General features: G+C 35.2%; 1 protein-coding gene across 3 annotated transcripts in view; it reads left to right on the top strand.

The window, feature by feature from the left end:
* ACADM (acyl-CoA dehydrogenase medium chain) overlaps positions 1–9,030 on the top strand; it is a 36,455-nt gene extending 27,425 nt beyond the window's left edge. For all 3 annotated transcript variants that reach the window (XM_079141341.1, XM_079141342.1, XM_079141340.1), the window contains 2 exons: positions 6,379–6,627; positions 8,012–9,030. In XM_079141341.1, the coding sequence (XP_078997467.1) occupies positions 6,379–6,627; positions 8,012–8,083 (321 nt within the window). In that variant the 3' untranslated portion in view covers positions 8,084–9,030. The remainder of the gene's footprint in view (positions 1–6,378; positions 6,628–8,011) is intronic.
* Positions 9,031–14,800: the final 5,770 nt, after the last annotated feature.

Consider the following 14,800-nt stretch of genomic DNA (forward strand, 5'->3'; position numbering starts at 1 on the left):
GGGAGTTACTGGGCATTAAGCCACTGAACCACATTCCCATCCCTATTTTGTATTTTATTTAGAGACAGGGTCTCACTAAGTTGCTTAGTGTCCTGCTTTTGCTGAGGGTGACTTTGAACTCACAATCCTCCTGTCTCAGCCTTTTGAGCCACTGGGATTACAGGCACGCGCCATTATGCCCAGTGAGATAAGCTTCTTTGTGACCTTTTCTGTCCTGATAAGCAGAGACTTTTAATTTCCCTTTTGGAAAAAGAAGTTCTTATGAACAGGGACTCTCAGTTTTAGCTCCTTATCTTTGTCATGCTTACATCCAAATCCTTTGTTCTTGTGTGTTTTTAAAACTCCACCCCCTGTTGGGCCATTGGACCCAAATCTGAGTCTTCTATCTCATCTTTTCTCTGATGGATTTAAATTCCTTTCTGGAGGCCCTTAGAAATTTGTTTCTTTCCTTTCAGCTCTTTTTCTTTCTTTCTTTTTTTTTTTTTTTTTTCTTAATCAAATGTTTTTTATTGGCTCATTCATGTTGCCAGAACTACATGTGTACATTACATTAAATATTAGTTTAGCTTATTCATAAATAGATAATATCTATAAACACTGCCAAATTAAGATCTGTCATCTTCTGTTCTTACTAGATTATCTGAAGATAACTCTTTTTTGACGCTTCTTCAACTCAATATGGAATCTTCTCCTTTTGTGTTCCCTTTCTTATAGGTTCTGAAGATTCTTAATAAGTATAGAAAAAGTCATATGAGGAATTCCTAGTCTTTGCTTACTATTTAATTTAAAATACAGTCTTAGAGATTTATCATTTATTTCTACTGAAGATTTGCTTCCTTAAGTACTTTGCAAAATGCTGTTCTGCATTTTTAATTAATAAGTATAGTGATATAATATCATAATTCCCTGTCACCCTTTTACCAGGTGCCTGCAATCTGTGTGCTGTTTGCAGCTCCAATCTGCCAGTTTATGTTCTCTATATACAGTAACATGATTAAGAAGAGTCACCTCATTCTTAAAATCCACACTTAACTAATTGTTTAGGCATTTCATGTCAGGTATTAGGAAACAACATACTCCTCTGTTAATGTACAGAAACTTGGAGCCAAGTAATATAAAACACTTAAATCTAATTTGTGATAAAACATAGTTTAATACTACTCATGTTGTTGTTTTTCTGTCCATGTTATTTATTTTATTTTATTTATTTATTTAATTTTTTTGGTGGTGCTGGGGATTGAACCCAGGGCCTTGTGCTTGTGTGGCAAGCACTCTACCAACTGAGCTATCTCCCCAGCCCCTGTCCATATTATTTAGATTCCTTTATGACCCTCTTTGCCATCTACTTTATTCTTCTTTCTGCTTCTTTGACACTGAAATATTAAGTTAACACTATAGGGCCTATTAATTGCTTTCTAAAAAGAAATTATATTTTATTATACCTGCTTTTCCTTTTTCTAATTCCAACATAACCAGCCTTGGTATAGCTCTTAGTTATTCCTCATTTTATTTCTGTAATTTCTCTGACTCTTACTTTTTCTAAGGAATGGTTTATATGTAGGTTGTGTCCATTAACTCCAAACAGAAAGATTAGGATTTTTCTATTTTTTGTTTATGTTTTTGGTACTGGGGATGTAACCCAGGGGCACTTTACCACTGAGCAATATCCCCAGCCCTTTATAAATTTTATTTTATTATTTTTTTTATTTTGAGACATCGTTTCCATAAGTGACTGAGGCGGACCTTGAATTTGCAATCCTCTATCTCAGCCTCCTGAGTAACTGGGATTACAGGTGTGTGCTACTATACCTATACCCAGCTGGCTTTTTCTTTTTCTTTCTTTCTTTCTTTCTTTTTTTTTTTAAAGGGGACTGTTTAGAATGGTACTCTAATCAGAACTTTCTTATTCACTGGTATGTTTATTGTTGTTATCACTTCTCTCTTTAAGTGAATGCTGTATCTGCTTCTTCATTTTGCTTAACCTGATGTGACTGCCTGATAGCTGCCAAAAGTAAAAGATGGTATTTTTTTCTTATCAATGATTAAAACCAGAAACAGTTATAAATTATAGGAAGAGAAAAATCCCTTAGTGGCAATAATTGAATGTTCTTTTATCCTATCAAAACCATCTGAGCTGGGTGTGGTGGTGCATACCTATAGTCCTAGAAACTCAAGGGGCTAAGGCCGAAGGATCTCAAGTTCAAGGCCAGCCTCAGCAATTTAGTGAAGCCCTAAGCAACTTGGTTGAAACCTTTCTCCAGATTAAAAAAAAAAAAAAAATTTAAAATAATGGGGATGTTGCTCAGTGGTAGAGTGTCCCTGAGTTCAATCCCCAGTACCACCAAAAAAAGAAAACAAACAAAAAACACTTTGGGTGAGGTTGGTCTAGTCTTGGATATTATGAAAGAATCTTATATTATAGTCTACTCTTGGATATTATGAAAGAATCTATTAAGAATAAACTCCCATTCTGTTGATGATTATTGCTAATTAGCAATAACTTTTCCCCCACAGTGACCATTTCTTGATAGGAAAATGGATGAGGGGGAAAATGCTATGAAACTTGAGATTCAAATATGATTTACTTAGCAAGAAAAAATATTTGCATTTCTTTTTCCTTTCTTTTTTTTTTTTTCTGTTTTACATTCTTCTCTATGAATGGTGATCAGTGGCAGCCCAGTTAAGAAGAATGGAAAAATGGAAAAACTCTGCCATACTGCATAATGAAACTTAGCGCTACCATTATTAGTCTTCTCTTTGGAAAACAGTGTGACTTAATAAAAAGAACCCTGAAAGTCAAGACTAAATTTGAGTATTCCTTCAACAAAGGAGGATTTTGACACCTTGAGCAATTTAATTAGCTTCCTTCAGCCTCAATTTCCTCACCTGTTAAGTGGGAACTATGAAAACTCTTTCCTTGTGTGATCTTATGTGATTCTATGGCTTTAAAGACAAAATATGTGTCAGTTACTATGAATTATGTCTCTAGCCTTGATCTGTTCTCTGAGCTTCATGCTTGGATTTTCAGATGCCTCCTTAACTTCTCCACTCAGTGTCCTGGTAGGAATTTCAAAACTAAATTCACTCTTCCTTAACTATTTTTTATGCTCAAAATTCTGCCAGTATCTTCTCATCACATGCAGATTAAATTCTAAAGTCCTTACAGTGATATTCTATCAACCACATTGTCTTTTTACCTTCACTCTTCCCCTAAATATATTTAAGAATAGTTCTTTCATTTCATTCAAATTTCATTCACTTCCTCATTATTTCACTAACGATCTCCTCTGTTCACTCTATGTACAAAAATACCTCCAACACTTTATATAGTAATCCTGCCCTTTTTTCTTCACACTCATTACTTCCCAACATTTTCTCATATATGTGTTTCTTTTATTTTAAGAGATTTTTTAAAGATGTTTTTTAGTTGTATATGGACACAATGCCTTTATTTATTTATATGTGGTGCTAAGAATCAAACCCAGTGCTTCACACATGCTAGACAAGCTCTCTACCACTGAGCCACAACTTCAGCCCATGTGTTTCTTCTTATACTCTCACTGGAATGGAAGCTCCATAGGAGAAAGGTTTTTCTGGTTTTAGAAACCTATATACGCTTATTCCTTAGGATATGTTTTGACTATTAACTTCTGTTTCATTTAACAAATAGTAATTGAACACCTACTGTATTAGAATTGTAATAACTGGATGCTTTTTCTTCTCAGGCACTATTCTAAGTGCTTTTCATGTATCAATTCATTTAATCCACAGACAACTATGGAGTGGGTACTATTATTTTCATTTATCACATGTAAAAATATTAGGCCTACCTAATGTGTGGTATTCCAAGGAATAGAAAAGAGGTTTAACAGTTTCTTCCTTCAGGAACCTTTAATGCTACTTTGGGGATAAGATACTATTATAAAACAAATATTCAGAAATAACATAGGGTAGTATAAAATTCAAGTTAAATCTAAGAACTACAAGGCAGAGTAACAAACCAAAAGCAAAGAAGTGGTCATGGGCTGAACATACTACAGGAAATGTGAACTGGGTTTACCAAGTGAATGAGACTCACTGGGACTACACCAGATATTTTAAAATCAAAATTTCCTGAGGCATATGAGCAACTTAGAGAAACTTTCTATTATGTATCAGCTTGCCAAAACTGTGGTAAAATAAACACTCACCTGTTGTCAATAGAAATATAACTCTTGGTGCAACTTTTATGAACCACATTTGGCAATATATCAAAAGTACTTATCATTGGGCCCACATAATGTAATCCACAGCTATAGCCCATAAGATTTTTAACTTTCATTTCAGCATTGTGTAGAAAAAACGTTTATTGTCTGTAGAATGGATGGATTATTTGTCACTGTAAAAAATAAGGAATTCTTGGGCTGGGGAGAGCTCAGTCGGTAGAGTGCTTGCCTTGCAAGCATAAGGCCCTGAGTTTGATCCCCAGCACCACAAAAGGAAAAAAAAAAAAAAAAAGGAATTCTTTATGCATTGATACAGAGAACTCTCTGAGACTTAGAAGAAAAGCAGAATGAAATCCTATCAACATAGTAGGCTAGAAGATGTGTAAAAAAGTGGGAGATTATAGACATGTTTGCTTTCATGTGTTTAAAATATCTGTGAGGATTAAAAAAACAAACCCTAAACACTAACTCTTAGAAGGAGAATTAAGTGGGGTGGGAAGTGAGCAGATATGATCGAAGGAGGGAAAGAAACATTTTCATTATATATCTGCGTTAGCTTTGTGTTGCCATGACAAAATATCTAAGATAATCAACTTATTCGGAGGAAAGGCTTATTTTGATTCATGGTTTCAGAGGTTTTGGTTCATGGTCACTAGACTCTGTCACTTTAGACCTGTGGCAAGACAGAACATAATGGCCAGGAACATGTAGCAGAGCAATTTCTTCCTGGCAGCCAGGAAGCAAAGAGAGAGAGGAAGGGGCTGGGGTCCCAATATACACTTAAAGGGCTCGCCCCCAATGACCAGCTTCCTCCACCTAATCTCTACCTCCTAAAGTTTCCACTATCTCCCAATGCAAGGCCTTCAGTAGGAGAGCTTTGTGGGGACATTTAAGATCTAAACAATAACAACATTCACTTACACTTTTTGATTTTGAATTGATGGCTATTCTACTTATTCAAAAATAAAACAAAAATGTTTTTTAAAAAGTTGAAAGAAGTAGAAATAAGGGAGGATATTACCCTGCTTATTGCACACAGGAGTTATTTTCATACTGGATACTTATGCCTCCTGTAAGACCTAATTATGAGTAATCTCAAGCAACTTGTTACATTCCAAAGCAGTGCAGTCAGGTTTCTGTTACACATATAGTGAATATATGAAATTAAACAGTTTTTTTTTTTAATGATGATTTGTTTATGTTAGTGAGTACTCAGGTCATAACGTGGTTTTCATAACCTCAAAGTCTTTAAAATCTGGTTTGATATTGCTTACTAAAGGAACAGGTTTATAGTCCTCTTTATTATTTCTTTGAATGCCTGTAGGACTTCTTTAATGTATGTTATTTAAAAGCTCATGTCCTATTTTATTATAAAATATTTTATAATAATATGTTAAATTAAGTAATTAAACTCTGTGATTCTACCATCCAGAGATAATTGCAGTGAATATTTTGTTCTTCAGTCTTTTTTCTATGAGTATATTTTTCCAAAGTTTTAATCATACTATATATTTGAAAATTTCACATAATATATGGTAACCATGTTCTATCCTATAACAAATCTTGACAATATAAATCATAGAGCACTTACCATCTATTATTGACAATATTTGTTTTATGTCTGTCTGGTTATAAATCTCCAGGGCATACATATTATCAGTATCTCATACCTTGTCATGTTATTTTTTTTACCTGTAGCAATTTTACTAATAAAATATCCCAGAGGACACTAGGAGGATACATATAATTTGTGGTGTTTGTGCAAAAGCTCATACCAGTCATGAGAAAGCATACCTAAATTGAGGGACAGTCTACAAAAAATGATCAATCAGTGTTCTTCCAAAGGGCAAAGGTCATGAAAGACAAAAATTGAGCAAACAACCTGTGAGAACTTATGACGAAATAGTTAAATTCAGTGTGTGATCATGGACAAGAAAGGATAGCGGAAAGCCTGACCAAATTTGAGTAAAGTCTATAGTTTAGCTAATAACATACCAATTATGAATGTCCTGTCCTTGATCATTGTACTATAGTTGTGTAATACATGAACATTAAAGGAAGGGGGGTGCAGCTTTTCTGCAAGTCTAAAATTAGTTTTTATAAAAAGTTCTAGGAGAAAAAATTTTATATTTTGTCAAGAGGTATCTTTAAATTGCTTTCTTTTTAATTCTAGCACCAAGGAGTATCATTTTTACTGGCAGAAATGGCAATGAAAGTTGAACTAGCTAGGTTAAGTTACCAGAGAGCTGCTTGGGAGATTGATTCTGGTCGCCGTAATACCTATTATGCCTCTATCGCAAAGGCATTTGCTGGAGATATTGCAAATCAATTAGCCACTGATGCTGTGCAGATTTTTGGAGGCTATGGATTTAATACAGAATATCCTGTAGAAAAACTAATGAGGGATGCCAAGATCTATCAGGTAAGATTAAAAATGATTTTTGTTGTTTATTAGGGGATAGAATTTTCATAAATAACAGATTTTTAATTAGAGATTTTATGCCACTAGTCATATAAAAATTCACTATTATGGATGGCTGAACTGTTTTAGAACCAACCAGCACAAAAGAGAATGTTATTTTTTATTAAGTAAAGGTCATAAGAGGGAATAAGCTAAGAAAGTAAATGGTGCAGACATGTATAATATGTCTGGATCAATGTTCTTTGAGTATTAACTTCTTAACTAATTGTAACCACATTTTGCTCTCCCAAAAAGTATGCATGCCATTTAAAATTGAGTCTTGCCTGATATTTCAGATTCATTAAAAACATAGTTGTAGTCAGATGCCAACATGAGAAGACAGTGATATTTGATTTCTAAATTAGATTGGTTAGAAAAACTTAGGTGTAATTTAGCAAATAAGATGAAAATGGACATGTTCTTCATTTATGGCTTAATTACAAGCCATGCTCCTTAATATTCCTTTCCTTGCTGCCCCACCCCCTGGATTTATTTGACCCATCCAGTCATTTGAAATCTTGAATGGAATTAGAATGCTAGACATGAAATGTTAGACAGAGTGCAGCCTCTCCATTTAAACTTGAAAACACTGAGGACCAGAATTTGTGCCTTATCCAAAATCACAAGTTTATCTGGTAATAGTCTCCCTTTCCTAAGGCTTATAATTATTATGTTATTATCAATCATTTAACTTTTCTCTATCATCTGAGAAAATGAACTAACAAATGGCTAACGAGAGTTAGAAGCTTAGAATGGAAGTGGGTGCTTACTAATGGGAACATGTAGGTAACCAAAACCAAATCTTCCCAACATCTTTATTTGTTTTAATACCTCTGTTCCCTAAAGAGCTGGAGAAAAACTTCGGGTTTAATAGTAAGAATAGAAAATCGTAGAAAGTGATGGGATAAGAAAATTCAGAAAAGATTTGTTAGAGTAGGATAAGGGTTGAAATTCATATCCCTGATCTCAATGATTCAGTTGCATTCAGTTCTACTGAGGACAACGCCTCACTTGGTTACCAGTGCTCCTGTGAACTGAGAGCAAAAATGGGAGATAGGTATTTCAGAAATTTTTAAAGTTCAGTTTTCCCAAACTTTATGAAACATAAATATCCTCTTCTTTGAAGTTTTGAAGACTTTTTTCCAAAGTTTGATAGAATGATTTTAAGCTATTCTTGTAGGTTTCACAAAATCAGGTTTCAGACTGTCTTTATGCTATAGACCCTATGTATAGTTTGATTCAGTTCAGTATTAAAATTAAGCTTCTATTGTTGTCCAAAATGTTGAATGAATCAAAATATTTATGTACAGAAAATGTTTAACCTACTTTTATATTTTTCTTACAGATTTATGAAGGTACTGCACAAATTCAAAGGCTTATTATAGCTCGTGAGCATGTTAGCAGGTATAAAAATTAAAAGAGACTGCTATAGAAACATGGTTAATCATTGAATAATTACAATATGATCCACTATTTATGCTTCAGAAAAGCAAAAGTGCTTTAAAATTTGTCCAGTGAAAATATTCTTATATAAATATAAGTATTCTTATATAAATCTATGCCATTGATTCTAATATTAGTTTGCACTTTTATTTAACAACTCTATGATTGCCCTTTTTTCAAATAGATTTGGTTTCATTAAAATCATGTGTTGTCAGCTGTGTGTGGTGGTGCACACCTATAATCAAGCTACCTAGGAGGCTAAAGCAAGAGGATCACAAGTTTGAGGCCAGCCTGGGCAACTAAGTGATTTAAATTAAAGATTTAAATTTAAAAAAAAGTTTTTTAAAAGGATTGGGGATGTAGTTTGACTTGCCTTGCCTAGCATGTGTGAAGGCCCAAGTTCAGCCCCCAGTACTATGGATCCTTTTGTATCACTGTAGTTGAATTATATTAGCCAGGAAAATTATATTTGTCATTTTGATGCCTGAAAGAAACAGAAACGCCTTGGAATTTTATTATTTTCCAGTGACATAAAAATTGGGATTATGAATTCAAATGTGACAAAATTTACATTGAGAAAATATTGTAGGATCTGGATAACATCAAATAACTTACTGGTAACTTTGTAGATTTAATGGTATTATTGTATTAAAAGAGTCTACAATTTGAAATGCACTTGCTTTCAGTTCTGCACAGTAGTCAAAATATAATTATACAACTGTGAGAAATTTCTTGAAAATCTTTTTATTTTAATACCAACCTAACGTTTCCCTGGCCTTATTTAAATCAATAAAACTTGCCCTAAATTATTTTTATATGACTCTGTTATTCTCTAGGTAACCTTTTGCCTATTATACACAATCTTATTCATGTGCATGCATTTGAAAGGGAACTTAAATAAAATTATCTGTTCAGTGCTAAGTAGCGTATCTTTGTGTATCTTACCAGAAGTTTTATTACTTCATGTAATATATACACTTTATATATTTACTATGATGAGAAACAGGTCACATTTTGATTTTAAACTGCATAACGTTATCCACTGTATTTTAAAAATCAGACTATATTATTATGAAAGACCTCAGAAAATATAAGAACCAAAGATTGTGAATTTAATGTTTTGTAATTCAAAATATATATTGCAAATATGTTACACTAAATTGAGATGCTTTCTAATACTACTTCTGATTCTTCACTTCTTCTGTTTCAGTATATCCTGTATTTCAATTCTATTCTGATAATCACCCAAACTTACAAGTCTCACAAGACTGCCTTCACTTCAGAGGCCACTCATAAGTCTTCAGTCCCCAGGCGACCCTTACTTTGTCCAACATGACTACAAATTCAGGTATTCCCATGAGCCCACCTCAAGTTTAATAATTTACTAGAATGGCTCATAGAACTTAGGAAAACACTTTATTTACATTTACCTATTTATATATTACAAAGGATACAACTCAGGAACAGCCAGTGGAAGAGATCATAGGGCAAGTTATGGGGGCAGGGGCACTGCATGGAGCTTCCCCCAGCACAACAGATTCCCGGCACCTCTATGTGTTCTCTAACCTGGAAGTTCTCTGAATCTCATTCAAGAGTATTTAATAGAGTTCAATCTCTAGTTCCCCTTTTGACCCCAGAGGACAAGCTAAAAGTTCTACCCTAAACAAAGCAAAACAAAACAAAATCCCTGCAAACTGGATGGTGTAAATAGACACTTATTTTCTCAGTTCTGGAGGCTAGAAGTTCAAGATCAAGGTGCCCTTAGGGTTGTTTTCTGGTGAATCCTCTCTTCCTGGCTTGTAGACTGCCACCTTCTTGCTGTATCTTCACATCTTCTCTGTGCTTATACCAAGGGTTGGGTTAGGGGGAGGTCTAGTATCTTTTCCTCTCTTTATAAAGACATCAGTTCTATAAGATTAAGGCCCTACCTGTGACCTTAATTCACTCCCTAAAGACTGTCTTCAAATTCCTTCACACTGGGAGTTACAGTTTTAGCTTCTCAGCTTGGGAATTTGGAGGCAGAGGGTCCTATTCACACTTCAGCCCATTTCATCACAATCTAAATGACCTTTCTGGTGATCAACTCCCTCTTGAGGGGTCCACCCTAAATCACCTTATTAGCATAAATGCAGGTGTGGTTGAAAAGGCTCATTTTGAATTACAAATGATACTTTTATCAAAGTATCAGTTTTCCCAAACTTTTGGAAATATAAATATCCTCTTCGAAATTTTGAAGATTTTTTTCCAAAGTTTGGTAAAATGATTTTAAGTTTATTCTCACAGGTTTTATAAAATCAGATTTCAGACCCTCTATATGATACAGATCCTGTATATGATTTGATTCTATGCCAGAAACTGGTCAAAGACCCAATATTTATAATTTTTTAAATGTTTAAATGGCTTTTTTATGCCAATATTGAAATTGTATTTTAATGGCACAAGATTGGTAAGATTTAGAGATTTCTTAATTGATTACATAGAAATTACAAACTAAATAGAGCATATGCATTTCAAATGCAGATTTGAATTTGCAATATGCAGATCCAAAATTTTACCTACCAATTTAAAACATAAAGCTTATAGAAACGATATAAATGTACTCCAAGGCCATATTAAAATACTAAAGTATGCTTTTTAGTATTAAGCAATTATATAATTTTATATCAATTATAACTTGAAAAAGTCACATCAAATTAAGCTACTTGAAGCAAAGAAGACAAAAGTATTTTGAATACACTGAGATGTCTCATGGATCTGAAGGGCAGGATTGAAATAATTTACAGGAAGGGACTATAACTAGAATACTCAAGGAATCCATGAAATACATGTTCTTAATCTGAACATTTCTTACTCTCACATTTCATTTTTCTTGCTCTATAGTCTGGCTTTCTCTGCTTCTTTGATCCCACAATAGAATAAGACCTGTCTATAGCATATTTATAATATTAAATTGACCATCACATATAGACTTTAACTGGCTAGGATTGAGATAGAAATTTAGGGATACAGAAAAAGAAAGATACACTGAGTCTCAAAAGAGAAGTTCCACTTCATGTACAAACAGAAACAACATGTATCCCATTTGTTTACAATAAAAATTTAAAAAAGAGAAGTTCCCATCAAACTTGAAATGCAAAATAAACAACTTGTAAGCAATGCAGGAAATGGAAAAGAAAGGGGAAAAAATGTCATTGATATGACTTCTAGAATTAGTCATCAATTTTAATACATTACCCATTATTAAACAGAAGAGATCTTTGGAGATTAAAAACTATATTCCACAGGCAACAGTGTTTTGGGTTTATTTTTTAACATGTGTTTTAGTTAGCATTTTCACTGCTGCAACTAAAAGATTCAACCGTAACAATTGTAGAAGAGGAAAAATTTATTTGAGGGCTCACAGTTTCAGAGGTCTTAGTCCATAGAAGGCTAGTTCCATTCTTCAGGGCTCCAGGTAAGGCAGAACATCATGGCGGAAGAGTGTGGTGGAGGGAAGGGGCTCCCATAGTGATCAGGAAACAAGAGTTCTCCACCTGCCAGATACAAGTATATACCCCATAGCCATGCCCTCAATTCCCACCTCAAGCCATACTCTACCACTTCTATTACCACTCAGTTAATCCCTATCAGGATTAATTCACTTATTGGGTTAAGACTCTCACAACCCAATCATTTCTTCTCTGAACCTTCTTGCATTATCTCAGTGAGCTCTTGGGGGACACCTCACATCCAAACCACAGCATGACAGATTTTAACTCATAAAACTGTTATAAAAATTGAAGAGCAGCCAACATGGTGGCACATGTAATACAAAGCTGCTCCCCCACCCTTTCGGTTGCAGCACAACTTAGCTTGTCAGTCTGAAAGCTGCTTCCCCACCTCCCAACTACTGTCAGTCTCTGAACATCCTAGCTAGCTATTGATTCATAGTCAGCTTGCAAGTATCCTTCTCCATTATTGGTCCCCTGTTAATCTGGCGGGATTCTATTAATACCCTTTTTTTTTTTTTTTTTTTTTTTGCGGTATAGTTTTGGTTAACAAAATGCATTTATTCACTTATATCTAGGTAAAAAGGAGTACATTCTCCTGTTGAATACTGCCATGAAATACAAGGAGATTCAGTACAAGAGTTTCTGAATTCTGAGGGCTTAAAAAACATATAATTTAAGTTTACAAAAACAGAGCCCACTAAATTTTACTCAAGTTGTTGTAGGTAACATCAAGCTCTGTGACTTCAGTCTGGTTTGCAGGTTCATGACTGGACAAAAGTGGGACATGATCTGTAGCACTCTGGCATGCTGGGCTCCAGAGCTCAAACAGTAAGAAGAATAGGAAGAATATGACAGCCCTGTGGTAGACGTCTGAAGCCTGGGTGTCTTCCTGTACCTCATGGTCACAGGGTGTCTCCCAGTTAATGGGATCACCTTTGGGCAGCTAAGGAAGCAGGTCCTGCATGAAAAGTACATCTTCTCCCACATGTCAGCCAAGGTGAGAAGCTTCATCACTCAAATACTGATTATGGACCCCACACAAAGGCCCACAGTAGACCAAATCATGGGGCACCAGTGGTTGGGCCAGAGTGGGGAATACTCACTGAGTCATTCAAGTGAGCCCCTTCCACACACATGTACCCCTCAATAACAATGGGCACGTTTGACCCGGGTTATGGCCTGTATGATACCTGGGTATTTGTGACAATCAGAAAATTTGATGCAGCAATGGTGATACAACTGATGCTCTAGCACCAGAAAAACCAGAGGGCAGACTGAACAGTGCCAATTTAAGCCAGAGGTTTGGCATTTCCCATCCTCCTTAGTTCCTTCCAGCTTCACCCTTCACCCAAAGAAGAGTGCCAGTGAGTCTGCTCATCACTCCTCCCCTTTGCTCCAAGATCATCAGCTGCCTAAGGCAGCAAAACAGCCAGACTGCCTGACATTCCCTCTTGCAGCTTGCAGGCAAGCACACTCACTACCATAGCCTCCCTTCCCCTCAGCATGTCTTTTCAGCCCTTCAGTCCAGATCCTGTCAGTGGAGCAGCAGTGGGTGGGAGGCAGAGAGCAGCAAGTACTCTCAGGATGTGTCAATAGAAGAAAGCTCTGTCTCCACTAAGTAACTCCATGGTGGGACTAAAGGCTGTACCAGTGACAACAGCAAGAGCTGAAGTGGGGTGATGAGGAGACTGTTGCCAGTATCTTATGGATGTTTTGCTGTGTGCCAACCCATATGGATCAAAAACAAAGTTTTGTCTGAGAGCAGAGGAAATATACCAAAGGTGAGAGGTGAAGAGGGAGGAGGGAAGTGCTAGGGAGTGATATTGGCCAAATTATATTGCCGTATTGTGTATTGAGTGCATGTACGAATATGGAACAAATCACATTAGTATGTACAATTGTAATACACCAATAAAAAATATGGGGAAAAACAAAAACAAAAACAAAAAAAGTGGCTCCAGTAAATGGAGGGCAGACACACCTTGGACTCAGAAACAAACTGGCTCCAATGAAAGTGGACAGCTGAGAAATAGGCAAAGTCAAGTAGACATACAATATCACACAATATCTATCTTATGCAGAACAGCTGCTACAGGGAGAAGTGCAACCTGCCATGGCCTTCTTTGCAACCTGGAGACGAGTGGGTTCCTCTGCCCCCACCTGGAAAAGATATCAGAGACTTTTTCCTGGGACATTTCCCCCAGTCCTGTTCTTCTCTGCCCTTTCTCCCATGTTTTCAGTATAGCAGAGGTTCTTCTTAATAAGTTTCTATTTTTCAGAAATCTTATAATAAAATTGATGCTCCAAAGATAAAAAATAAATAGACCAAAAGTTTAAGAAGAGCTGTTTCCCCAAGAAAGGTGGGAGGTAGATCATTGAGAACTATCACATACACAAACATTTTTAGCAAGCCAACAAAGCTCATGAATATAACAGGACTTTTAAATAGCTATACACATCCCTCTTAACCTTAAACTGGCATTTAAGAAACACTTATTAACTTGACCTAAAGGTATAACTCCTAACTAGAGTACACATATTTAAAAGTATGCTTAGTATTCAATGATTCAATATTCTAAGAAACAATCTAAGTGTAAATGATTATGAGTTAAATCAATCAGACCAAAGTTTCAAATTTCCTGAAGATTTTTCATGACATAACTCTAAAATACTGATGGATTTAAAAAAAAAAAAGACATTAGAATTAGGATTCAATTCAATATTATTTAATATTCAACATATTTTCAAAATTTTAAACTATGCAGAAGTTAGGTTAGTTAATTTGACCAGTAAACCAATATAAAAAGTTTAAAAAATTCGGACTAGTGTCTTCATTAAAAAACAAAGCTAGGGGCTGAGGATGTGGCTCAGTGGTAAAGCACTTGCCTTGCATGTGTGAGGCACTGGGTTCGATCCTCAGCACCAAATAAATAAATGAAATAAAGGTATTATATCCATCCACAACTAAAAATTAAAAAAAAAAACCTAAACATCATTTAAGAAGTATAATTATTGTTGGATGATACCTCAGTGGTACAGCATATGTTCAATATGTGCAAGATTTGAGGCATGTATTATTCTTATTTCAATCCCCACTACCAAACCAGTACTATGATGTGTAGTACTGTATGTCTTAGTCAATTTGAGCTGCTATAACAAAAATGGAGAAAAGAAATCTGAAATCATACAGAAAGTATATA

This window comes from Sciurus vulgaris (assembly GCF_902686455.1).
Source record: "Sciurus vulgaris genome assembly, chromosome: 1".
In the NCBI taxonomy this organism is placed as follows: Eukaryota; Metazoa; Chordata; class Mammalia; order Rodentia; family Sciuridae; genus Sciurus; species Sciurus vulgaris.